The sequence below is a fragment of the Gracilinanus agilis genome, chromosome 6 (assembly GCF_016433145.1).
Source record: "Gracilinanus agilis isolate LMUSP501 chromosome 6, AgileGrace, whole genome shotgun sequence".
Lineage (NCBI taxonomy): Eukaryota > Metazoa > Chordata > Mammalia > Didelphimorphia > Didelphidae > Gracilinanus > Gracilinanus agilis.
In genome coordinates, this window is record NC_058135.1 from 146,897,452 (window position 1) to 146,924,896 (window position 27,445).

A 27,445-nucleotide genomic window follows, 5' to 3' on the forward strand; every position below is an offset into this window, starting at 1 on the left:
GTACTCAGATCAATGAGATGACAGATTACTATTGTATAAAATTAACATTCTCTGGACCTTACCTTCCTTGCTCGTAAAATGAAAAGATTGGAATAGATGGTCTCTATGGCCTCTTCTAGATGCTAGTCATTCTATATCTATTGACTTGCTGGTAAAATATTGCTGGAATCTTCATTAGGTACATCCCTTCTTATCTACTTGCCTTTATCTAAATTGCCTTTCCCTGGAGAATCAGTCTTAGTGGGGAAGAGGAGAGTATTAAAGATTCAAACAATGAGCTGGGCTCCTAATGGATTCGTAGAGAAAAAGCATAAGACACATGGGAAAAGTTAAGTGCCATCCCACCTACTAAATGCTAAAAGCTTACAGCCTGCACATGTTTGTGATGTGTATCAGCAGGTATTACCAAATAGACTGCAACTGTTCCTATCCATAATGTAGGATCTCTTTCTATAGGTTTTAGTTCAGATGTTAAGCAGTGACAATGTTTTAGCACTTGGGAATTGTTACACAGTAATTCATAAAGCTGAATTTTTCATTTTTCTTTTTTAAAAATAAGTTCCAGGTTTGCCGAATCTTGCATGGTTTTGGTTTTTAGAATCACAAACCTCATGGGGAGCATGTAATAAAACAAAGGAAAACTGAACTATAGAGATTGTTAGCTCACCTCTTCTCAGCTCTAGAAGAAATATAATCTGAATTCCACAACAATAAATTCATAAAGATCTGCTCCAAATTTTTCAATGCTAAGAAGAAATTCTTTTAAATAGATCATTCTGACTCTATAAAATGGTAAAGCTTTTGCAAGCAAAACAAAATCAATGTTAATAGGTAAGAAAGGAAACTGACAACTGAGAGAAAATCTTTGTATCAAAAACCTTTTATAAAAACCATGATAATTATGTAAACAAAGAATTAACATTAGTACATCATAGTAAGAGATACTTCCCAATCATAAGTGTGGTCAATGGACCATTAAAGAAATACTTTCCAAAAGAAGCATTTCATGTGTGCTTTAATGATTAAAGCTTGTTGCCCATAACTAGCTAGAGTGAAGTGGACCAATAGAATAAGTATAAAAACTTTGGTTTACTTCCCCAATAGAAAAAAATATGAACAAACTTCTCAAGTGGATTACAAAATTTTAAGAGTCATATTAAAGGATGCTCCAAATCACTTATAAAAAAAACTACATATCAAAACAACCTTAAGATTCCACCTAATACCCAGCAAACTGGCAAAGCTGATTGTAATGATTAAAATTATTTCAAGAGACTAATTTATGGGTAAAGATATCAATTTGTTGATTAGGCTAGGTTTTTTTTTTGTTTGTTTGTTTACTACAAAAGATTTTTCCATGGTTCCATGATTCACGTTCTTACTCTTCCCTCCATCCACCCCACCCTCCCACCCCCTGTAGCCGAAGCACATTTCCACTGGTTTTTACATGTGTCATCAAATCAAGATCTATTTCCATATTATTGATAGTTGCACTGGGGTGGTTGTTTAGAGTCTACATCCCAAATCATATCCGAAACAACCTGTGTGTTCAAGCAGTTGTTTTTCTTCTGTGTTTCTACTGTCATAGTTTTTCCTCTGAATGTGGATAGCATTCTTTTTCATAGGTCCCTCAGAATTGTCCTGGATCATTGTATTGCTGCTAGTACAGAAGTCCATTAGATTCAATTTTACCACACTGTACCAGTCTCTGTGTACAATGTTCTCTGGTTCTGCTCCTTTCACTCTGCATCAATTCCTGGAGGTCTTTCCAGTTCACATTGAATTCCTCCAATTTATTATTCCTTTGAGCACAATAGAATTCCATCACCATCAGATACAACAATTTGTCCAGCCATTCCCCAATTGAAGGGCAAACCCTCATTTTCCAGTTTTTTTGCCACTACAAAGAGTGTAAATATAAATATTTTTGTACAAGTCTTTTTCCTTATGATCTCTTGGCTGGATCAAAGGGCAGCCAGTCTTTAAAAGTACTCTGGGCATAGTTCCAAATTACAATCCAGAATGGTTGGATCAATTCACAACTCCACCAGCAATGCATCAATGTCCCAATTTTGCCACATCCCCTCCAACATTCACTACTTTCCTTTGCTGTTATGTTAGCCAATCTGCTAGGTATGAAATGGTACCTCAAAGTTGTTTTGATTTGCATTTTTCTCATTATAAGAGATTTAGAATAATTTCTCATGTGCTTATCGATAGCTTTGATTTCTTTATCTGAAAATTGCCTATTCAAGTCCCTTGCTCATTTATCATTTGGGGAATGGCTTGATTTTTTTGTAAAATTGATTTATCTCCTTATATATTTGAGTAATTAGACTTTTGTCAGAGTTTTTTGTTATAAAGATTTTTTCCCAATTTGTTGTTTCTCTTCTAATTTTTGGTTGCATTTGTTTTGTTTATATGAAAACTTTTTAATGTAATGTAATCAAAATTATTTGTTTTACATTTTGTAATTTTTTTCTAACTCTTGCTTGGTTTTAAAATCTTTCCTTTCCCAGAGATCTGACAAGTATACTAACTATTCTGTGCTCACGTAATTTACTTACAGTTTCCTTCTTTGTATTCAAGACATTCATCCATTCTGAATATATCTTGGTGTAGGGTGTGAGATGTTGATCTAAACCTAATCTCTCCCATGTTGTTTTCCAATTTTCCCAGTCGTTTTTGTCAAATAGTAGATTTTTGTCCCAAAAGCTGGGCTCCTTGGGTTTATCATAGACTGTCTTGCTGAGGTCATTTACCCAATACTATTCCACTGATCCTCCCTTCTGTCTTTTAGTCAGTACCATATTGTTTTGATGACCACTGCTTTATAGTACAGTTTAAGATCTGGTACTGCTAGACCACCTTCCTTCACGTTTTTTTTCATTATTTCCCTTGATATTCTTGATCTTTTGTTCTTCCAAATAAATTTTATTATAGTTTTTTCTAATTCAGTAAAAAAATTTCTTGGTAGTTTGATAGGTATGGCACTAAATAAGTAAATTAATTTGGGTAGAATGGTCATTTTTATTATGTTAGCTCATTCTCCCCAAGAGCAGTCAATGTTTTTCCAATTATTTATATCTAATTTTAATTGTTTGGAAAGTGTTTTGTAGTTGTGTTCCTATAATTCCTGTGTTTGTTTTGTTAGATAGATTCCTAAGTATTTTATATTGTTTAGGGCAGTGATTCCCAAAGTAGGTGCTACCAGCCCCTGGTGGGTCCTGCAGCAATCCAGGGGAGCAGTGATAGCACAGGTGCATTTATCTTTCCTATTAATTGCTATTAAAATTTTTTTAAAAATTAATTTTTAGGGGGCTAAGTAATATTTTTTTTCAGGAAAGGGGGAGGTAGGCCAAAAAAGTTTGGGAACCACTGGCCTAGGGTGATTTTAAATGGTGGTTCTCTTCTAACTCTTGCTGCTGTGATGTGTTGGAAATATATAGAAATACTGATGATTTATGTGCATTTATTTTGTATCCTGTACGTTTGCTAAAGTTGTTGATTATTTCCATAGCTTTTTATTTTTAGTTGATCCTTTAGGATTTTTTAAGTAGACCAACATATCATCTGCAAAGAGTGATAGCTTGGTCTCCTTATTGCCTATTTTAATATCTTCAATTTCTTTTTCTTCTCTAATTGCTACTGCTAGTGTTTCTAAAACAATGTTAAATAATAGAGGTGATAATGGGCATCCTTGTTTTATTCCTGATCTTATAAGGAATGCTTCTAATTTGTCCCCATTGCAGATGATGCTTGTTGATGGTTTAAGATATATACTGTTTATTATTTTTAGGAAAGGCCTTTCTATTCCTATACTTTCTAGTGTCTTCAATAGGAATGAGTATTGTATTTTGTCAAAGGCTTTTTCAGCATCTATTGAGATAATCATGTGATTTTTGTTTGTTAGCTTGTTGATATGGTCAATTATGTGAATGGTTTTCCTAATATTGAACCATCCTTGCATTCCTTGTGTAAATCCCACCTGATCATAATGAATAACCCTCTTGATCACTTGGTGGAGTCTTTTTGCTAGCATTCTATTTAAGATTTTTGCATCTATGTTCATTAAGGAGATTAGTCTATAGTTTTCTTTCTCTGTTTTGGGTCTACCTGGCTTTGGGATTAGTACCATATTTGTGTCATAAAAGGCATTTGGTAGAACTCCTTCTTTGCTTATTATGTCAAATAAGTGGTATAGTGTTGGAATTAGTTGTCCTTTGAATGTTTGATAGAATTCACTTGTGAATCCATCTGGTCCTGGGGAGTTTTTCTTAGGGAGTTCTTTAATGGTTTGTTCACTTTCTTTTTCTGATATGGGATTATTTTTCTATTTCTTCTGCTGTTAATCTAGGCAATTTATATTTTTGTAAATATTCATCCATATCATCTAGATTGTTATATTTGTTGCCATATAATTGGGCAAAATAATTTTTAATGATTGCCTTAATTTCTTCCTCATTAGAGGTGCAGTCTCCTTTTTCATCTTCGATACTGTTAATTTGGTTTTCTTCTTTCCTTTTTTTATTAGATTGACCAGTACTTTGTCAATTTTATTTGTTTTTTCAAAGTACCAGCTTCTGGTCTTATTTATTAATTCAATAGTTCTTTTACTTTTAATTTTATTAATTTCTCCTTTAATTTTTATGATCCCTAATTTAGTCTTCATCTGGAGATTTTTAATTTGTTCACTTTCTAGTTTTTTTTATTTACATGCCCAATCCATTGATCTTTGCCCTTGTTGATTTGTTAATATATGTGCTCAAAGATATAAATTTCCCCCTGAGTACTGCTTTGGCTGCATCCCACATATTTTGGTAGGATGTCTCATCATTGTCATTCTCTTCTATGAAAATGTTAATTGTTTCTAGAATTTGTTCTTTAACTGATTTTGGAGAATCAAATTATTTAGCTTCCAATTCGTTTTTGATTTGCCTATCCAAGTACCCTTACTTATTATTTTTATTGCATGATGATCCGAGGTTGTATTTATTATTTCTGCTCTTCTGCATTTCTTAGCCATGTTTCTATGCCCTAGTACATGGTCAGTTTTTGTGAATGTACCACATGTTGCTGAAAAGAAGATGTATTCCTTTTTGTCCCTATTTATTTTTCTCCACATATCTATTAACTCTAATTTTTCTAGGATTTCATTCACCTCTTTTACCTCTTTCTTATTTATTTTTTGGTTTGATTTATCTAGATCTGATAGAGGAAGGTTCATGTCTCCTACTAGTATAGTTTTATTATCTGTTTCCTCCTTGAGCTCTGCCAGTTTCTCCTTTAGAAATTTAGATGCTATACCATTTGGTGCATACATCTTGAGTACTGCTACTTCTTCATTGTCTATACTGCCTTTTATCAGGATGTAATTATCTTTCTTATCTCTTTTAACCAGATCTGTTTTTACTTTGGCTTTGTCAGAAATCATGATAGCAACTCCTGCCTCTTTTTTTTCTCAGTTGAAGCCCAACAGATTTTGCTCCAGCTTTTTATTTTTACTCTATGTATGTCCACCTGCTTCATGTGTGTTTCTTGTAGACAACATATGGTAGAATTCTGGTTTCTAATCCACTCTACTATTTGCTTCCATTTTATGGGTGAGTTCATCCCATTTACATTCAGAGTTATAATTATCAACTGTGTATTCCCCAATATTTTGATTCCCTCTCCTTATCCTGCCCTTTCTTCTTTCACTATTTTCTTCTATACCAGTGTTTTTTTATTTTTATACATTTATTAATATTCATTTTTAACCTGATTACATGCTTCATACCCCTACTTTCCCCTTCACCCCCCCCCCCCGCTCTCCCCTCACCCATGGCTGACGCACATTTCCACTGGTTGTAACATGTGTCCTTGTTCAGGGCCCATTTCCATATTGTTGTTAGTTGCATTGATGTGGTTGTTTCTAGTCCACATCCCCAATCACGTCCACCCCAACCCATGCATTCAAGCAGTTGTTTTTCTTATATGTTTCCTCTCCTGCAGTCCTTCCTCTGAATGTGGGTAGCGTTCTTTACCATACATCCCTCATAGTTGTCTTGTGTCATTGCATTGCTGCTAGTACAGAAGTCCATTACATTCGATTTTACCACAGTATATCAGTCTCTGTGTACAATGTTCTCCTGGATCTGCTCCTTTCGCTCTGCATCAGTTCCTGGAGGTCTTTCCAGTTCACCTGGAACTCCTCCAGTTTATTATTCATTTTAGCGCAATAGTATTCCATCACCAGCATATACCTCAATTTGTTCAGCCATTCCCCAATTGAAGGGTATCCCCTCATTTTCCAGTTTTTTGCCACTTCAAAAAGCACAGCTATAAATATTTTCGTACAAGTCTGTTTATCTATGATCTCTTTGGGGTACAAACCCAACAATGCTATGGCTGGATCAAAGGGCAGGCATTCTTTTATAGCCCTTTGAGCATAGTTCCAAATTGCCAGCCAGAATGGTTGGATCAGTTCACAACTCCACCAGCAATGCATTAATGTCCCAATTTTACCACATCCCCTCCAGCATTCTTTACTCTCCCCTTCTTTCATTTTAGCCAATCTGCTAGGTGTGAGGTGGTACCTCAGAGTTATTTTGATTTGCATTTCTCTAATTATTAGAGATTTATTTTTAATCAATCCCCGTAGTCTCTTCCCTTATTGTACTTCCCTTTCTCCTAACTGTGGTTCCCTGGTATCTGAATGAATTCTTCTTAGCAGCTTGTAATATTTTTCCCTTGGTCTGGTAATTTTGGAATTTGGCTATAATATTCTTTGGAGGTGTCAGTTATTGATTAAATGTAGGAGATGATCTGTGGATTCTTTCAATTTCCACTATTCCCTCTTGTTCAAGAATGTCAGGGCAGTTTTCTTGGATAACAACAGGACAGAGCTGGGGGATCCTACTTCTAGATAGCTGTTGTTAGATTTGGTTTTCTTCCCCCTAGCAGTGCTTTGTTTTCTATCTCATTGAGGAAGGGTACAGGGGTCTGAGGTTTTGCTCCGTCTAAGCTGCCATCTTCCCAGAATCCCCTAGGCTAGTCTTATAATCAATAGATTGATAGGTCAGTGGCCCCCTCAAAGACCAAAGACCTAGAAGGCTTTCCAGGCAGATCTATAAATTTAGTTTTAGAAGCTCATTATTCAGCCCTTCTTTTGAACACCTCTAATTGTCAAATAACAATTAGGAGATGGTCCATCAGACTTTTGCCTCCTTCCCTTACTATAGGTGATGGAGGTCATGTACTCAGGAAGAGAACCATTGTCTCCTTTATCTATTAACCAAATTTTGTTAAAAGGAAAACACTTCTTGGAATTCCTAAGGACAAACAAAATATAAAAAGCAGTAGACTGGAGGGAAATCTTCTAAACCAGGAATTGGACAGAGGAATTGATGCAGTCCAATATAGAAATGTGGATTATTAAAAAATAAATTCTCACATGGGCAGAACAGGGATTGTCAATGCTGTATGGGCTAGGGAAAGCAAGATATTAATTATTTGTTGATATGAATAAGCACAACTATTCTGTAAAGTAATTTGATGCAATCGAATTGTTTGGCATATACAGAAAGGTCCTATGTGACCCAAAACAATAAAATAGCTTTTCTGGTAGCAAAGAACTTGGAGTAAAGTGACTGCTCCTTGACTGGAGAATAACCAAATTGGGGGATGTGAAGGGATAGAATATTTTTGTGCTATTAGAAATGAATAAGATGGAATACAGAAAAACACTGGAAAGTTTCTTAAGTGAACTGATGCAAAATGAATTAACAGAGACAGGAAAACAACCTTCACAATGACTACCATGTATATAATGAGAACCACAAAACAGCCAGATACAAATGCTGCAAAGTCATAAAGAACAAGCTTGGCCCCAAAGAAGAGAGACAAGAAGATGCTTTCCCTACTCCTTTGCAGAGGTAGATGAAATCATGTGGAACACTGGTATAGATATATATATAGAGAGAGATTGATATGTTAATTGGTTTTTGCTTTTTCCAATTTTTAAAAGAGAAATGTTTTGTTATAAGGGATGGATCTGGGAGTGATGGGGAAGGATATAAAGGAAAACATGGTAAAATAAAAACAATATTAATAAAATCTATTTAAAACCAAAAAGAAGCATTTCAAACTCTCGACAACTATATGAGAGATGGCACCAAATCACTACTAATATAAATTAGAAAGGAAAGGAATTGTTTATTTATTTGTTTGTTTGTTTAGCACATACTATGTGCCAGGCACTTAGCTAAATGCTTTTCTTCCCCCATAAAAATGATCTCATTTGCTTCTCACAATGACCCTGCAAGGTAGATGCTATTATTATGTCCAATTTACAGTTAAGGAAACTGAGACAAACAGAAGTTAACTAACTTGCTTAGGGACACCCAGCTAGTAAGGGTCTGAAGCAAAATTTGAACTCATTAGGTGTTACTGACTGACTAGCTCAGGGCTGTACCTGCTGCCTCCTAAAATTGTCTAGATGATAAATAATGGAAATAGTTGATGTTGGCAGGCTGTTAACAGACACTCTAACAAACATCAGTCCATTAGTGGAGTCATGGTTTGGATCAGCCATTCTGGAGACCAATTTGGAATCATACAAAGAAAAAAACAACATGCTATACATAAATCCACAACTCATTTTAAATATTCTCTTTCATTGTAGAGAATCACTATTCTTTTAGTTATTCAGTTATTCAGGATCTCAACAAAGGAGGGTGTTCTTTTGGGCTTCACTCTTTTTTTTGTTTTTGTTTTTGTTTTTTGTTTATATTTTTAAACCCTTAACTTCTGTGTATTAGTTCCTTGGTGGAAGAGTGGTAAGGGTAGGCAATGGGGGTCAAGTGACTTGCCCAAGGTCACACAGCTGGGAAGTGTCTGAGGCCATATTTGAACCTAGGACCTCCCATCTCTAGGCCTGGCTCTCAATCCACTGAGCTACCCAGCTGCCCCCAAGGCTTCACTCTTTCTAGTTCCTCCATTGTTTTGCTAATTTTGGTCAGATTTTTCCTTTAGAAGATCTATCCTATCCATCTCCTCTCTAATTACATGGGCATCCCTCTAATTCACCAGTTCTAACCTGGGCCATTGCAATAGCTTCTTAATTGATCTCTCTTCCTAAAATCTCTTTTCTTTCCAAGCCATCCATGCTTCACCCAGAAGCTGTATCAATTTTCCTAAAGCATAGGTCCTCTATTCAAGAAAGTCCAATTTCTTCCTTTTGCTTCTAGGATTAAATACAAGCAAATTGTTTCACATTTAAAGTCTTTCACAGTCTGATTTCAGCCTGTTCCCCAGGTTTGTTGCACATCACCTCTCACCAACCCTACATGCCAGCCATAATTGTCCTGCTTTCTGTCCCCATCAAACAATTATTCACCACCCTTTGAACTAGGCTATCTATTCTCTGTCTCAAATGTGCCCTGTCTTCCCGCACATGGAATTCCTTGCTTCCCTCAAAGAAGGAGGAGGAAGGAACAAGCATTTATTAAACATCTACTCTGTGCCAGATACTATGCTAAAGCCTTTACAAATATTATCTCATTCAATCAGTACTTAAGTATTATTTGATCTCTTCTACTTGAGCTCTTCCTCAATCTCACTAATAGCTAATAATACCTACCCCAGAAATGACTCTGTATTTCAGTTGTATGTATGTATATATATATATTTATATATATATATGTATGTATGTATGTATGTATGTATGTATGTATGTATACATATATATATAGAAAGACCTGTAGGAATTAATGCTGCATTAAATAAGTAGAAACCAAAGAACCATCTACACAATAAGTGTAATACAATACGCAAGAAAACTAACAGTATGCCAAATAAAAATCAGTTGTAATGACCAATCTTGGATCCTAAGAAGAGATGAGAAATCACTTCCTTCCCTTCCTTTGGCATCCTGTTAAAGAGTCATGGGACTCTTTAAGGAAGAGAATTCTACATACACCATCAGACTTGATGAGGTCACCTCTATCAGCTAGTTTTGCTTAACTGGTTTCTTAGTTATAAGGGAGGACTAGTTGGGTAAAAGTAGGGATTAAAGGACAGGTTACACTATCTGTAAATGATTGTAATATTAACAAAACCAAAAATATGTTTATCAAAAGAATTAAAGATAAATTTTGGAGGTGTAAATATAAGTCTTTTCAAAAGTTTTTTGTATCTGTTATACTATTATTCATTTTTTTCTAAATCAATTGACTTTTATTATATTAGCCCAGAGTGTTTATGTGAAAAAAATTTTTATTGGTGCTCTTTTATGTTTAGCCTATTAAAATTAGTAACAATTGTCATTTAAAGAATACAGTAGGACCTCATTTTACATAACCAATATGTTCCAAGACCCTTCATGTAAATTAAAAATTATGCATAATAGCAAACTATTTAACAAGTATTTCTTATATATAAAACATATCTACATACTTTGCAGCATTTCTTAGGCTTCTCAGAACTACCAGCATCATCACTACTCTTGTACTTTGGGCCCATTATTAATAACTAAACACTGTTAATGAAACAAAGAGAAACACTGTTCTGACTCAGACAGACCTTGTGAGAAACAAGAATTCTGGAGAAAGACTGATGCGGGAGCTAATAATGTTTGATGCAAAACAATGTGATGACACACACTTCTCAGAGTGAGAATGAGCTTGATTGGGCAAACTTCTATTAGACTGTGCATGTTGGAAAAATAGTGCAGATTTACCACATAATTAAATTTTTTTATTTTATGTATTTTTCCGCTTTTATTTTTTTCAATTGCTAATTGCAGGTACTAGAATTTGTTGAATTCCAGTAGAACAAGGTTCTACTGTGCATAGATTACCTCATTTGAACAATCCTATTGCATGGGTACTTTGTATATTACTTTCCCCCATTCCTCAGTTGAAGAACTAAGGCTTACAGAGTGCAAGTGTCTTGCCCAAGGTCTGTGTGTCCACAAGAAAGTAAATGTTTCTAGGTGGGATTTGAGCTCAAGTTTTTCTGAATTCAAATCTAGTCTCTGTTCTTGCACAATGGAAAGTGTCCTAGATTTAGTCATCATATAAGGAGTTTGTATCTCCCACTTGTCATGGCCTTAGACAAATCACTTAATCTCCCTAGCCACTATCACTAATCTCACTATTCTTCAACTATAAAAATGAAGAATTAGACTGAGTGACCTCTGAAGTAATTTACAGCTCTAAATAAAATTAAATAAATATGTTATTTATTGTGGGGAGCCTATGATCTACTTTGCCATTAAGAAACCAAATAAGAAATCAAAATTAGAGATGAAATCTGGTTCATGAATTGATTTGCTTTAGAAATTATACAAATTTGCTGATAGGAACTTTAAACTTTCCAGGTCACTGCAAAATACAGCTCAGTACCTAGAAAGCTACACATGAATCCCACCACTCCTATAAATACATACAATAGAAGTTACATAGGAAGAGGGCCTTTGAATCTGATAAAAAGAAGTCTTTCCCATCAAAAACTACCACTTTCCAACTATATGCTTCATCCACTTGGCACTAAATTAACAGGACACTAGCAGAAGACCACTGATGGCAAAGCTGCCAAGAGACAAAGGGTGAAGCAAGATGAAGCAGTGGATGGCTTCACTAGTCAGTTCTCTGGAAAATTCTTATTTAAATAGATTATTCTGCTTAACTAGGTGCTATAGCAAGTTGTTTCTAGCTGTTAAAGACCTGAAATTATGCCAGCGCCCTCTGCTTTGGGACAAAGCCTTAGTTGTCTCATTCTATTTACTGCCCTGAAAAGAAAGGTAAGAAAGAAAAGACAGATGTTTTGGAAGAGAGAATTCAATAAATATTTAGAACTGAAGAAGAGAAAGGATGGCAAAGGCTTAGAAAAACACAGATGAATGAGATGTTTTTCCTAAACAGAAGTGGGAAGTAAGGCTATAGAGATATTCTGGAAAAACATTTTTGCTACCTTAGACGATAGTTATTTCTGATTCCTTTACATTTCTGGCTATCTCAGAAAATAACAAACCAGGCCTCAGAGTGTGAGTAGACAAGATTAGCAGAGAGAAAGCCAAGGAGCTGGCAGGTGGATGAACTCTGGAAATAAAAGAGGAGGAGAAGGAGCCACTGCTAGCAAGGGTGCAGGTCAGTCCTAGCAGGAGGAGGGCATTAAAAGCAAAAGATCACAGACCAGCTGGAAGTTCTTTGCAGTCCAGTTTCCTGCTTCCTTCTGGAGAGGCTGCCACCGCTCATCTGCCCAGGGGAGGCTCCGCCCAGCACCCCTGACAGGCTTTAGAGGAGGGACTTGTGAGAGCTGAAGCTAAAGCAGCTGGGTTTTTTGTTTTGTTTTGTTTTGTTTTGTTTTTTGCTCCCTGGGAATGAGAGAGAGGTAACACTTTAAATTACTACTCAAGCCTCTCACCCATCAGAAACCTTGCAATATTTGCCCCTAGGAGACCTATGTGAAATAAATTTATCATTTAATAAAGAAAAAAATGGCAAAGGGATTAAGAGTAGCTTAGTAGGGGGCAGCTGGGTAGCTCAGTGGATTGAGAGCCAGGCCTAGAGACAGAAGGTCCTAGGTTCAAATCCGGCCTCAGACACTTCCCAGCTGTGTGACCCTGGGCAAGTCACTTGACCCCCATTGCCCACCCTTACCAATCTTTCACCTATGAACCAATAGACAGAAGTTAAGGGTAAAAAAAAACAAACAAACAAACAAAAGAGTAGCTTAGTAATTAAAAAGGGAATTCTATATTTGTGTAACAAAATCGGATTTTAACCCCAATAAACAGCAGACATCTCTTCATGTAATCTATGGCCAACTACGTATACAAATCAAGTGTTGAAAATTCTATAAGTTCATAAGTTATAGAATTAATATAGAAATAATTAAAGAAATAATAGAAATAATTAAACCCCTCTGCTCCTTACATACACACAAACACAGCCAAAAACTTTTCTATTTAACATTCCACATCTGTTATTTATAATCTTAGTTGCCTGTGGCACTGACAGATTAAGTATCTGATCCATCCTACCATATACGGGCCAAAGTAATTTTCCTAAAGTGTAGTTTTGACCATGTCATTCCTGCACTTAGTAAATTCAATGGTTCCTTATTCCATCCAGGACAAAATATAACCTCCTCTGTTTGTTTTTTTTAAGCCCTTTATAACCACTGAGTCCCACCTGCTTTTTCAACCTTCCAGCACACTACAATCCTATCAAACTGGCCTTCTTCCTGTTTTTTAGCCTTAATATGCCCATTTCCTGTGTCTGGGTTTTTCCAGTAGCCCTTCCCCATAATTGGAATGTACTTCCACCTCACCTCTACTTCTTAGAATCCCTGCTTCCTTTCAAAACTCTATATAATGGTATCCCTGAGCAAGTCACATAATCCCCATTGCCTAGCCCTTCCTGCTCTTCTGCCTTATAACCAATATATAGTACTAATTCTAAGACAGAAGATAAGGGTTTTAAAAAACAAAAACCTTTATGCAAGCATCACCTTCTACATGAACCCTTTCCTGACTACCCTACCCCAAGCAGGGATGCACTCTACTCCCATAAAATTTTCTTTGTATTTCTTTGCATATAGTTATATTTATTTAGGTATGTACTTATCTTTCCTGGTAGAATATTAGATTCTTGGGAACAAAGACTATTTAATTTTTGTCTTCACATACCCAGCATACTTAGCACAGTGTCTAGCAGATAGTAGACACTTACTAAATGATAATTGATTGTTTGATTTCTAAACTACTTTAAGAAGGATTACATGGATAGCATGGTACAAAGAGGACCGGATTTGAAGACAGAGGACATGGGTTCAAATCAGCTCTGTCACTTGTTAACTTGGTGACTAGAGCAAGTCATAACCTCTTTGGGCCTCAGGCCATGCTTCTGTCAAATGAGCACCTTGGATTTGATTTCTTCCAGCTATAAATATAACTACAAGCAAGAACTGGGTAATAATTAAGAAAATATACCCAGAATTTAAAAAAACGTGGTCAAGCACCAAAGACTTATACATGGTTTTTGGTTTGTCCTCAACTCTTTCACTGCTTACAATCACACTTAATAATCATTTTGTGAAAAATGATTGATATTAAGTGATCTAATAGAACAATTTAATCAGCTTCTGCATTGGTAATGTTGTTTGTTGCTCTAAAAGAGTTGGTTGCAATCATATCAGAGAATATTTTCAATGCATTATTGTCTACTTTAAGTGATTGTGGCTTGGATAATGAATCATTTGAATATTCGAAAGCTAACTGAATTACATTTCATTCTGTGCTAATACAATGCTAAGAAGAAAGTATGGATTAGCCACAAAGTTATTAGAAATGTTTCCTAAAATTATCATTTGGCACTCTTTAAATAATAATTGTAATTTTTTACTTTATGATTCAATACCTGAAAGAAAATAAATTAATCATCATAAAATATTCCTGGATAAATTTTATCCTATTTATCACCACTCTAAAAAAATCAATCTGAGCTAAAAAAATGTATCTTGAAAACTTGAAAATGAAATTATTAAAAACTGGTCAAGTACTGGGACTAAGGTGAGTGGTATATAGTTTATAAGCTGCTACTGCTGTATGATATGCAAACTCTACTACATATATATCTATTTCATACTTATATGCATTTTTCTCATTTTTCTTATTCTGAGTTGGCAGAGATTAGCTAACATTAATTTCTTACAAGGCTATGCTTTAAAGATTTCCCTTCTTGAAGAATTTCCATTACTTTCAAATGCATTGCAGTCAAGAACAACTAACATTCAGAAATCAGAAAAATTAATCAAACTCACCATAAAAGCTTTGGAAAACTTAAAGATTGGTTGTGGAAAGCACAGTCTCAAGATGAAGAATTGATTGGGTCATATAAGTCTAAAACATTCCATTTAATAAAAATGATAAATGTAATGCTCTTCTAAGGAATATATTACAAGAAAATATAATTTGACATGTGAATTTACATCTTTTATCACTGAGAAGCAATGATAAAATCATTTTGATTTATTAAAACCATCTACTTGGCCTTATGAAGACCTAACTTTAACATGGATAGCTGGTGAAAAGAAATTTATTATTCAAGTGAAATTTTAAAATAAATTTTTTAAAATGATTTTGCACATTTTCCTGATAACATAAGAATCAATGTTCCAACCACTGCAACTATGCAAAAACTAAAAAGACAATTAGCCCTATTGTAGTCAGTAGTTCTAAAGTAAAAAGTTTCAGTTTAATGAATATAATTTGTACAAAAGTGAGAAATATTTTGACAGTAGATCACACATTCAATAACAACAAATTTATTGGGAAAAGAGTTAGCAAATTTTTCAAATCAAGGTTGAATTGCAACCATATTCTTTGTTTCTTTCTTCATTTCTTCGTTTCTTCCTTTCTTTGTTTCTTCCTTCCTTCCTTCCTTCCTTTCTTTCTTAGTTCCTTTCTTTCTTTCTTTAACCCTTATCTTAAGTCTTAGGATCAATATTATGTATTGGTTCCAGGGCAGAAGAGTTTACCACTAGGCAAAGGGCTAGGCAATGGGGATTAAGTGACTTGCCCAGGGTCCCACAACTAGGAAGTGTCTGAGATCAGATTTAAATATAAAACCTCCCATCTCTAACCCTGGCTCTCAAACTACTGAGTCACTCAACTGACTTCCTTCCCCCCTCTTCCTTCCTTCTCCTTCCTTCCTTCCTTCCTTCCTTCCTTCCTTCTGATAGGGGCAGACAGTGGGCAGTGAAGGGTAGTAATAGCAATGGACCTCTCATACTGTGAACTCTTGCATTTCTCACCAGGTAGAACTAGTTAAACATCAACTGAAAAACTGTAGTTTCAGCTTTAGTCAAGCATGAATTGCAGATTAATCAGTTACCCATTCTGTATACTGGATCTGTAATATTCTATAATGGGCATCAGCTTTGTGCCTAATCTGTTTTATGAATTATTCATTGTTCTATATTTACTTTAGATTAGAACTGTAAGATATAATCAATTACCTATAGTGATTCTCCAATCTACTGCATTCTACCCCCCACTATTCTCATTCCAGAAGGGTAGCGAGACCTCTAACACATTGACAAATGATCATAAGATGCAGAACAAGGGACTTATGCACTGGGGACTGGCATTCCAGAAGAATCTCCCAAAGTTGTGCATGCTCCTTATTCCTTACAACACACATGTCAAACCTCAAAACATACTTTCACTTGAATTTGGCCATGCCCACTCTCCAGAGTTTTCGAGGAAGGTGAAGATTTCTCTGGAATGAGAGATGACTAGCCCCCAGACCATAATAAATATGCCAACCTTGATCCACAGAGTGCAGAAGCTGTTACTGCATACTTGGAGCCTACTTCACCTGGAGAGCTGCAATTCCATCAGCTTCAGAGAGGATACTCTAATAGCCCCTGCCTAAAACTATCTGATTAGCCCTCAGACTGTTTCACCAGCTATCGGGCTATTATACCACCATAAACCTCTTCCTCTTCAAATAAAAAATTTTCCATACTTTTGGACTGAACAGAGTTTGAGTCTCCCATTAATTCTTGGGGTGAGACCCTGCTACAAACTTAGGTGTGTTTCTCCCACAACACTTCTCTCCTTCCCTCCTTCCTTCCTTCCTTCCTTCTTTCATTTCTTCTTTCCTTCCTTCATTTCTTCCTTCCTTCCTTTTATTTCTTCCTTCCATCCTTCCTTCCTTTCCTCCTTTCCTTCTTTCATTTCTTCCTTCCTTCCTTTTATTTCTTTCTTCCTTCCTTCCTTCCTTCCCTCTCTCCCTTCCTCCCTTCTTCCTTCCCTCCTTCCTTCCTTCCTTTCTTTCTCTTTTCCTTCCTTCCTTCCTTCCTTCCTTCTTTCCTCTCTCTTTTTTTTTTGAGCCTCTAATGTTAAGGACTTTTGAGGTCTCCTCAGGCATGGATGCCTGGTAAGGGTCCAGTCTTCCCTACTTTAAGAGTAGTACTGTCTAAATATAATGTGTTAAGTAAGTAAATACAATACCAGTGCTGAGGAAGAGTTGCTAAGATATATGGATTTGACTCATACAAAGAAGTAGGCTTAGTTTCCATATCTTAGTTAAAGATACAGTTCCTGGTGGAGGAGGAGGGTTCAGCAATAGAGAAAATAGCAAAGATGTCAAAGGAGGATATCAGAAAACTATTGCTAAAAACACAATGCAGCACAACAAACATTTAATAAGTTTCTACTTTATATAGATCATTATAGTAAGAGCATACAAAGACAAGATCTGTATTCTCAGGGCTCTTTTAATAAATTTAGAGAGTAAACGAAGAATAAAGACATGAACTCCATCTCCTACTATTCATTAATGACACTGAAAATATGCCATTTAAATCCAAACCAGTAAAAATGGACAAGCAAAACAAAAACCATTTGTTTGGTAGGATATACCATTTGATTCATGATCACAAAAGCTGAAAAATTCAAGTTCATTGATAGAATTGTAGTTCCAGTTGGTTATTTAATTCATATAAAGAACACCTACCATTTATTTCTAGTAGTGTCTAAATGTAAACAAAAGCTATTTAATTTCAATCAGAGGAAAATGTCTCATCTCATTGTTCTGTAAATGAAAAGAATGGCAATAAATGTGCATATGCAGCTATTTGTTTAATGCCAAGATGACTGTCATAAATCTTCATTTGAATTAAATGGACATGAAAGCTCTGTCAGCCAAGAACAGAAATACTTTTATTTGTTAGGCAAAATCATTATCAACTAAAGACATTTGTTAATACTTTGAATAATTCTTACCTCAACTTCAATAATTTAGATATATACTACTTGAATTCTAGTAGCTTATTTCTAACAGGATATTCCTACTTGCATATTCTATCATTATTAAAAAATCATCTTCCAGATCCAAATTCATCAATAGGAAGAAATTGCAAAAAAGCAAATTTGGGCTTGATGTCAAGGAAAAAAGCTTCCTAACAATTGGAGCTGTCCAAAAGTGAGATGGGCTACCTTAAGTGGTTGTGTATTCTTCCTCATTTGAGGTCTTCAAGGCAAAGCAGGATAATTATTTGTTGGACATGTTATAGAAGAAATTTTTGTTCAGACGCAGATTGGACAAGAGGGCCGTTGAGGTACTTTCTAACTCTGAGTTTGTGCTTTATCATCTTCCACCTCAAAACACCTCTTTCTGAACATTTTCTTTCAATGGCACCATCACTGAAGTGTAAGTCAAATCCCACCTTCTCTGCAATGATTTTCTCTGCTTCATGCTACAGCAATCTCTTCTCTTTTATTTCTGATTTTATCTTTTTTACTTTAAAAAACTGTACTGATAGAATGAAGAGTAAAATGAAGGTGATGTTTATGATGGCAGTGGCAAGGGTGGTAGCAGTGGTCAGGGGCAAGGGAGGCCATGGGCCCTGGTGACTAAGTTGGGGAATGCTAAAGAGATCAAGCCAAGATGGCAAAGTAAGAAACACTTGAAGCCCACCAACTACCTTCCAAACAACCATAGAGGAACAAAACCACCTTATAACAAATACTGGAGCAGCAGAACCACGAGGAAAACAGATGGAGCAGTGCTCCAGCTCAAAACAACATCGAGAGACAGCAAAGAGTAGTACAAGGAGAAAGCACTAAACAAGCCTCAGAAGAATCTTCATCGGAAATAGTGCAAGCCGCAGGGGAAAGAACCCAGCAGGATCCTACCAGACTCAGCAGGATCCAAGCAGAAACCAACACACTATAGAATAAGCAGCAGTGAAAGGAAAGCAGCCGGACAAGATCTATCCTTAGTAGGATCAGGCAAACTCCAACTTGAATCAGCTGAACTGAATAGCAGCAAACCTCTACATAACAACTAGCCACCTAGGCATCCTCTTCAGAGTGCTCAATCTGAGACCAAGATAGTTGAGTCAATCCCAGGCACAGTATAAACATGGGACAGTACTCCCTCTGCTTTAGGAATGGAGTTTAAGCTTCAACATATAGACAAAATTAAGGGGAAAAAATAGCCTCCAGAGAAGCAAAAGACAGAAAAAAGGCCCGATGCTAGAAAAATATTTTAACAGGAGAGATGACCAAAATACAAACTCAGATAAGGACAGCAATAAAAAATAAATAAATAAAAACATGTGAAACCTCAGAGGAAAATATAAAAGGATGTCAAGACTAAAATGAACCCTTGAAAGAGCTTCCCCAAAAAGGTAGAAAAACAAGTAAGAAAAAACTTAGAAGAAAAATTAGAAAGAAAAGTGATAGAAAAAATCAATTGCTTAGAACAAAGACTTCCTGAAGAAAACAACTCCCCCAAAAGAAAATATTATTCTATCTCCAATAGGAAAATAACTCCATAAAAAAGTACAAAACCTCAGAGGAGAAAATTACTCCCTAAAAATTTGAATTGGACAGTTGGTAGCTAACAACTTATTAGACAGCCAGAAACTATTTTTAAAAATTCAAAAGAATCAATAAATAGAAGAAAATTTGAAAATTCTTACTGGAAAAACAACTGACCTGGAATATAAGTACAGGAGAGATAATCTAAGAATCATTGGATTACCTGTAACTCATGATAAAAAAAAAAACCTGGACACCATATTGAAAGAAATTACTAGGGAAAATATCTCTAATGTTCTTGAACAAAAGAAGAAAATGGAAATTGAATAAATTCACCAATCACCTCCTGAAAGAAATCCCCAATTTAAAAACCCAAGGACTATTATAGCTATATCCCAGAACTCCTAAGCCAAGGAGAAAATAGGACAAGCAGCCAGGAGAAAACAAAACAAAACCCAAAGCAATTAAAATATTGTGGAACCACAATCAAAATTATAAAGGACATAGCAGTTTATACATTAAAAGACCAGAAGGCATGGGATATGATATTCCACAAGGTAAAGGATCTAAACCTATAACCCAAAATCACCTACCCAGTGAAACTGAGCCTAATACTCTAGGAAAAGAAATGGGTATTTCAAAGGAATTCCAGGCACTCCTAACAAAATGACCAGTGCTAAAAGGAAATTTTGATAATTAAATTTAACACTCAAAAGAAGTTCAGCTTTATTCCTTAGCAAAGAACAAGTTAGTATGGCTTCATAGGAGGTGTCACCTTCTGACAAGGTCAGATTAATTGGGATTAATTGGGAGAGATTACTGGCTTTAGAGCCATAGGACCTGGGTCCCAATCCCATTGCAACCACACCCCAATAAAAGCATCTTAGCGCATGGGATAAATCAAGTTAAGGATAACCAAAAGGTACCAAACCCATCAGTGAGTTAGGGGGATGTGTATTCCAAGCATGTGAAGACTTCACCATGTGGAATGGTCAGATAAGAATTCCAACAGCATGAAGGCAACTGAAGCAGGCTCTATGGAGTGCTTAGGGCTTGATTAGACATCAAAGAGCCCAAGGTCATTAACTGCATCCCTGGCCTTTATTAGTTGTCCTTAATTTTGTCTTGCCACTGGACTTCAATCACCCTGTAGAAGAGTGAGGCTGATGACTTTGCACAACTCTGCCTTACTTCAATCTAATTTTGTAGCAAGTAAAAACATCACTCTGTGATGTCACTGGTCCTCTTCTAAAAGGAATGATGAGTAACTTCACCTGTATGCCCCAAAGTAAGTCACTTAACCACCCCATATTTTAGTGATCTATAAAATAAAGGGACTGGGCCAAACAGTCTTCAAAGCCCTTTTCAATTTAAGATTCCTAAAATTACTTAGATTTCTATGATCAGGGGTTCTCCTGATCATAACAGCTCAAGAGCTAATGACAAAATTGTCTAAAAACCATAATTGCCTAAAAACTCTTTGCAGGCCTTAAATCCCTACATAATTGTGAAATTGTTTTCACTTTGAACGCATTTTTATGTATCATTTGCATTTGCTTATCTGTATACCTGTTGTATTCTTGCCACCAGTAGAATTTAAGCTTCTTTGAATTGTTTCATTTTTGTTTTTGAATCCCAAACACCTCCTTCACCTCTGAATTCTTTTCTGGGCTATCAACCTTGAATTGATCATACTCACCTTTTTTCCCTATATCATCCACTTGGCGAGCCAGTTCAACACTATAATACACTTGAGTCCCTTGCTTACTTGACCTATCAACAACCATGCCTTTCCAAATCTCATCCCAAATCACTCAGATATCTTCTCTTTCTCTTTCTTCAGCATCCCTGTTTGACCTGAAAGTAGTTCTTGTGAAAGTAACCCTTCTATAGGAAACCTCTCTCATTTCTTATTCAGCCCACTGTTTCCTGTCATCCCCAGTCTCTCACTAATCTTCAGTCTCTCTGTATCTACTAGCTGTTTTCCTGTTACTTACAAACATAAACATGCTCATACCTCTCCCTAACTGAAAAGAAAAAAACACCCTCATTTGATCCTATTAATACAATATGTATTGTTCTCTTTTTACTCTCCTCCTCCTCCTCATGTCTAAACTCCTTAAGAGAGTCATCCACTAGGTGGCTCCACCTCCTCCTTTCCCTAGCTTCCAAAACATCTATAATCCAGCTTCTGGCCTCTTTATTAAAGGGAAAATACTTTTTCTAAAATTACCAATGATCCTTAATTACCAGATTTAATGGTCTCTTCTTAATTCAGATCCTTCTTGATTTTTCTGCAGTCCTTGACACTGTTGATCGCCTTCCTAAATGGTTTCTTCTTTAGGTTTTTGTGACAGTGCTCTTTCTGACTCTTCTACCTGTGTGACTGCTCTTTCTCAGTCTCTTGCTGGATCTTTATCCAGATCATGCTCATTGTGGGTGTCGCCCAGTGCTCTGTTCTGGGCCTTCTTCTCTTCTTTCAATATATCCTTCACTTGATTTCATTAGCTCCTATGGGCTCAATTATCAACTCTATATAGATGATTATTAGATCTATGTATCCACAGCCCTACTAAACTCCAGTCTCATATCACCACTTCTCTGTTATACATCTTGAATTGGCTGCCCAGTAGATTAATCATATCCAAAACAGATCTCATTATCTTACAACTCAAACTCTCCATTCTTCTCAACTTCATTATTGGAGGTCAATAATCAGTCAACAAGCATTTATTGTCTGTTTTATGTTCCAGACACTGGGCTAAGTGCTAAAAATACAAAGAAAGCAAGAGGGTTGATGTCCTCAAGAAGTGTGAAGAAAAACGTGGAAATAACTATGTACAAACAAACTACATGGAGAATAAGTAGGAAATAATAAATAGAGAAAAGGTACTAGAATTAAGAGGAATTGGGAATGGATTATTTATTTATTTGTTTGTTTTGTAGAAGGTAGGATTTTAACTGGAACTTGAAGGAAGCCATGTAAGCCAGGAGTTGGAGAGGAAGAAGGAGAGTATTCTGGGCATGAAGGACAGCCAGTGAAGGTTGGGAAGTGTGTCTTATTTATGAAACAGCAAGGATTACAGTGTCACTGGATTGTAGAGGATATGGATAGAGTGGGTTGGTGGGGTAAATATAAAGTATAAGAATACTGGAAAAGTAGGGAGCATAGTTTATGAAAGGCTTTGAACTCTAAATAGGATTTTGTATTATATCCTGCAGGTGATAGGGAGTCACTAGAATTTATGGAGGGAGAGTTTATATGATTGGATCTACATTCTAAGAACATCACTTTGGTGGCTGAATGGATGATAGAGTGTAATAATTCATGAATAAGATGAGGACCTGCACCATGACAGTGGCAGTATCACCATCATGAGTCAACCCAGGTACATCTTCATTGTCCATCATAATCATCATCATCATCAGGAGAATTTATCTGGCAATTTAAGATTTACAAAGATCTGTACATGGAGTATTTCATTTGATCCTCGCAACAACCCTAGAAAATAAATGCTGTTTTTTCTAATTTGCAGATGAGAAAAATAAGAGAAGTTACATGTCCAAGACTCTCACAGCTACTAAGTGTCTGAGGTAGGATTTGAACTCATTTCTTTCTAACTCCAATTCCACCATTCTATCCACAACACAATTTAGTTGCCTCAAAGAGTTATCTTCCCTGGCAAGATATACTTTCTATTTCTAATTTACAAACATCTCTAGTATATGACCTCCTTTTTCAACTCTCACAGTTGCCACCTTCAATCAAACCCTCATCACCTCACTCTTGGCAAAAGACTTCTGGTTGTTCTCCCCCACTTCAAGTCTCTCTGCATTCCAATTTATCCTCCATTCAGATCTTAAATTGCTGGTCTGATCATGTCACACCTCCCTCTAACTTTTCTCTCTCTCTCCCCATTCAATGACTTCCAATGCTTCTCTATCACTTTCAAAATGAAACATATCACTTCCGGACAGTTCCTATTCACTGGCTGTCCCCGCCCTCTCCCTCCAGTACCGATTCTCTTGCCACACCTTAACTGCCAGATTCCCAGACTTCATTTAAGATTCTATTTATACTCCAACTTTTGCAACAAGCTTTTTCCAGTCCCCTAGTTGTTAGTACCTTTCCCCTTTAAGATTACCTTCTATTTAAATTATATAAGTCCATGGTGATTGTATATTGTCAGTCCTATTAGAATGGAAGCATCTTACCGCTGGGACTGTGATTTTTCCTCTCTTCGTATCCCTGGCACTTAATACAGTGCCTAGCATATAATAAAAGCTTAATAAATGCTTATTTACTAATTAACTGTGCCCAGTTTGTGATGGAGAAATAATAACTTGTGTTGGAAGCAGGGCTCCAAATAAGTTATATAAGACACCTCCCCAAACTCCTTTGGAGAGTTGGGAGGTCCATGAACGTGGAATATTGGATATATTTTTACATATTTTTCGACATATTAATTGGTTTTGCTTATTTTTTCTCTTTAAAAAACATTTTCTTATATGGGATAGAGCTCTGGGATACGGATAGAGATCCAGAGGGAAATTTAGGCAATGTAAATGTATGATATCAATAAAAAAATTATTTTTAATAATTGAATTGAGCAGCCTTCCTTTTCAAGAAAGGTACTCAGAGATTCCGAACAGCAGTACTTTCAGACACACCCTCCTCTCCCTCCTACTCCACAATTGGCTGCTATCAAATGACACTCTCGCTTTTCGCCCCTCCCCCTTCCCTAACTTGCCATATACAGGGGTTGGGGAGGAGGCGAGCGGTCTCGCAGGGGCGTCACGCCGGCGGTGGCGTGATGACGTAAATACAGCGTCGCCGTCTCCAAGGAGCGGAACCCGTCGCCGGTTTTGAAGTGGCGCGGGGCAGACGGGTGGGGGGCTCCGGAAAAGGCCTGAGCATTTTCTGCTGGTGACCCGTCGGCGCCCCTCGCCTTCAGTCAGCCGGGAGCCTGGGACTTGGGCCTTGTCTCTGTGCCCGCCTAGATTATCCCTGACCAGCCTTGTCTGGAGGGACTTGCGGGCCGGGCCAGGGCCGAAGCTTGAAGAACGAGGCAGAGGCCGAGGCCGAGGCCGTGGCTCATTTTGTACCCAAAGCCTCTACGCTGTGTCATCCCTCTAGCTCTCGCCCTCGCTTTTAATTTTTCTTTTTTAATTTTCCTTTTTTTTTCTGGGCAATCTCAAGTTGCGTTGTCATTGGAAGGGGGGAGAGAGAGGCAGCTAAAACTGCACCGCAATGGCCACAGAGCTCGACTTTCTGAGAGACCAAAGTAAGCCACCGGGTTTTTGGGGTTCGGGTGTCAGGGGTGTGGCGTCTACAGAGTCCACCGTATCTAGGTGCTATAATCTGATTCCTGCACTTAGGTTCGAAATATATATATATATATTTTTTCCACTGGAAGGATCTCAGGACATGGATTTAGAACTAAAAGCTACTTAGTGATCATCTAGTTGATTTTCCTTTTTTTTTTTTTTTTTTTAACAGAGGAAGAAACTGAGGCCTAGAGAAGAGCATTAACTTAGATACAGTAAATAACAGAGCTGGTACCTCAGTTCCTTCTGCCTCCAAGTCCAGTGCCCTTTCCATTTCAATAGAGGGCAGTGTAGCATAGTAAGGAGAGCTCTGGCCCTGGAAGCAAGACCTGGTTTCAAATCTAGCCGCAGACACTAGCCAGCTCTGTGGCCATGGGCAAATAATTTTACCTCCCTTCTGTAAATAAAGCAGGGATTGTAATTCTGGCCATACCTACCTCATTGGATTGTTGTGATTGATACTCAAGTGAATAAATGTATGTATGAATGTATTCATTCAAGAAACATCAGTGCTTACTACAGTATGCAGAGTGCTGGGGACACAGATTAAAAATTAAATAGTCTTTGCCCTCAAGGAGCTTAAATTCAGGCAAGTAATTTTTATAAACAATTTCGGGGGAACCAGGGAAGAGGGGGAACAACAAGAGAGGGAATCAGAAAAGACTTTGCAAGGAGAAGCATTGGAGCAGCACTTTTCCTGGAAGCTAGAGATTCTATGAGGTGAGAGAGGAGGAAATGCCTTCCAGGCCTGGGGAACATGTAAAAACAAACACTTTCAGAATTCTTAACTTGCCATATAAATGTAACTTATTTATTATCCCACATTAATGTGTTGCATTTAAATTTTTGAAAAATCAACTGGAAGAACCTTAGACTAATGATTTAGAACTAGAAGACCTTAGTGATTATTCATCCAACTTTTACAGAGAAAGAAACTGAGGCCCAGAGAGAGGAAATGACATATACTAGTTTTCATGAATAGAGTGTTTTAAAGTTGCCAGAGCTCAGAGCAGTGATTTAAACCCATGTTTAAATCCAAATCCCATGTTCCACTTGCTATTGAATTGCCAGTTAACAATTATTGATTATGCCTGCTGGGTTGCATGGCATTGAATTAGTAGAAAACCGTATTTTCATTTATGTACTAAAAAATGTTGAATGCATTAAGATTACAATGCATATTGGGTTTCAAGACAACACATAGCAGTCTACTAGACATTTAAACATCTTTATAATTTTCTGAGGACCTTTTTCTATTTTGAAGAGAGGAAAGGGCTATAAGAAGGATTTTTGAGGCAACAGTTACTGCCTGGTTGCAGTAGGGAATAATGAGAAGACAGCTCTATATGTTTATCCAGTAGCTATTTAATGAGTACCACTTAAGGTATGTTACTGTACCAGAAATACTCTGTGAGATACAAAGAAATGTGTCTTGTTTAAAACTTATTTCAGGAGACAAGATTCACATGTTAATTAAATATCAGTACTATGTGATTAACATAGATAAATGGCACAGATCATAAGTGCTTTTGGAATTTAGTAAAAAAAACCACTGGTTTTATGAGGAAAAGATTACAAGAGAAAGTAAGTATTGAATTGGACCTTGAAGACAGATAGGTTTTAAAAGTTATTCCAGGGGTGATGTGAGCAAAGGATTGGACTAGTTGTGAGCTATATAAGGAGAAAATAAGTTTGGAAAAGTAGGCTATATGGAAAGCATTGAAGGTAAACAGGGATTTTAATCTTAGAGTTAAGATGCTATTGAAAGTTTTTGAACAGTGGTATTGAAAGTAGCATTTTATATAATAGTATACAGAATGGATTTGAATTGAGCACGATACTTAGGCTGTTGTGCTAATCTAGCTTTAAAGTGAAGCAAGTCATGTCATCTAGTCATAAAGAAGTTATTAATAGTCATTAAGCAGTTACTTTGTACCAGGCAGCATACTAAGTCTTAGGGATACAAAGAAAGACAAAACCATTCCCTGCCTTCAAGCATCTCACAATCTAAATGGGGGCTGGGGGGAGGGTGGGAGGTGGCAGTGAGGAGAGACAGGGAAACAACCTTGTGTAGAAAAAAGGTTTATATAAGAAAAATTGGAGGCAATCTCAGAGGGAAGGCATTAAGGGAATTGGAGGTAGAGAAAAGTTTCTTGCAGAATGTGGGATTTTAGCCAAGACATGAAAGGAAGCCAGGAAGGAGAATATTCCAGGCATGGGGGATAGCCAATGAAATTGTATGGGAGATGAAATGTTTTGTAAGAGGAACAGTCAGGAGGCCAGTTCGATTGAATCATAGAATGCATAGAGAAATGTAAGGTGAAAGAATACTCAAAAGCTAGGAAGAGGCCAGGTTATGATGGGCTTTAAAATCCAAACAATATTATGTATTCGATCCTGGAGATAATAGGGAGGATTGGAGTTCATTGTATAGTGGAGTGATGTGGAGAAAAGACTGGAGGGGGAAGAGACTTGAGACAGAGAAACCAGCCAGAAGCAAAATGTTTCAGGAGAAATCATGTTGGATTTGTAGTTAGAGGACCTGGGGTTCAAATTCTGCATCTGCAACTGTATGCCTTTGTGACCTTGGCTGTTTTACTTACTAGTTACTAGACCTCAGTTTTCTCATCCACAAAGTGTAGGTCTTGGACTAGGTTACCCAAATAAATGATTTTATGATCATGTAATTTTGTCTTGGATTAGGATAGTTTCAGCAAAAGAGAGAGAGAGAGAGAGAGAGAGAGAGAGAGAGAGAGAGAGAGAGAGAGAGAGAGAGAGAGAGAGAGAGAAATATTC

The 27,445-nt window shown here is 36.7% G+C and overlaps 2 protein-coding genes across 4 annotated transcripts in view; one reads left to right on the forward strand and one right to left on the reverse strand.

Annotated features, from left to right (window-relative positions):
* LOC123253125 (UPF0462 protein C4orf33-like) overlaps positions 1-12,229 on the reverse strand; it is a 35,388-nt gene extending 23,159 nt beyond the window's left edge. For both annotated transcript variants that reach the window (XM_044682413.1, XM_044682414.1), the window contains exon 1: positions 12,178-12,229. The gene's annotated coding sequence lies outside the window, so the exon portion shown is untranslated. The remainder of the gene's footprint in view (positions 1-12,177) is intronic.
* A 12,147-nt stretch (positions 12,230-24,376) lies between these two features.
* SCLT1 (sodium channel and clathrin linker 1) overlaps positions 24,377-27,445 on the forward strand; it is a 213,158-nt gene continuing 210,089 nt past the window's right edge. The window contains exon 1 of one of the 2 annotated variants that reach the window (XM_044681171.1): positions 24,377-24,606. In XM_044681171.1, coding sequence (XP_044537106.1) covers positions 24,573-24,606 — 34 coding nt within the window. In that variant the 5' untranslated portion in view covers positions 24,377-24,572. The remainder of the gene's footprint in view (positions 24,607-27,445) is intronic. The other variant, XM_044681172.1, reaches the window with a different exon arrangement.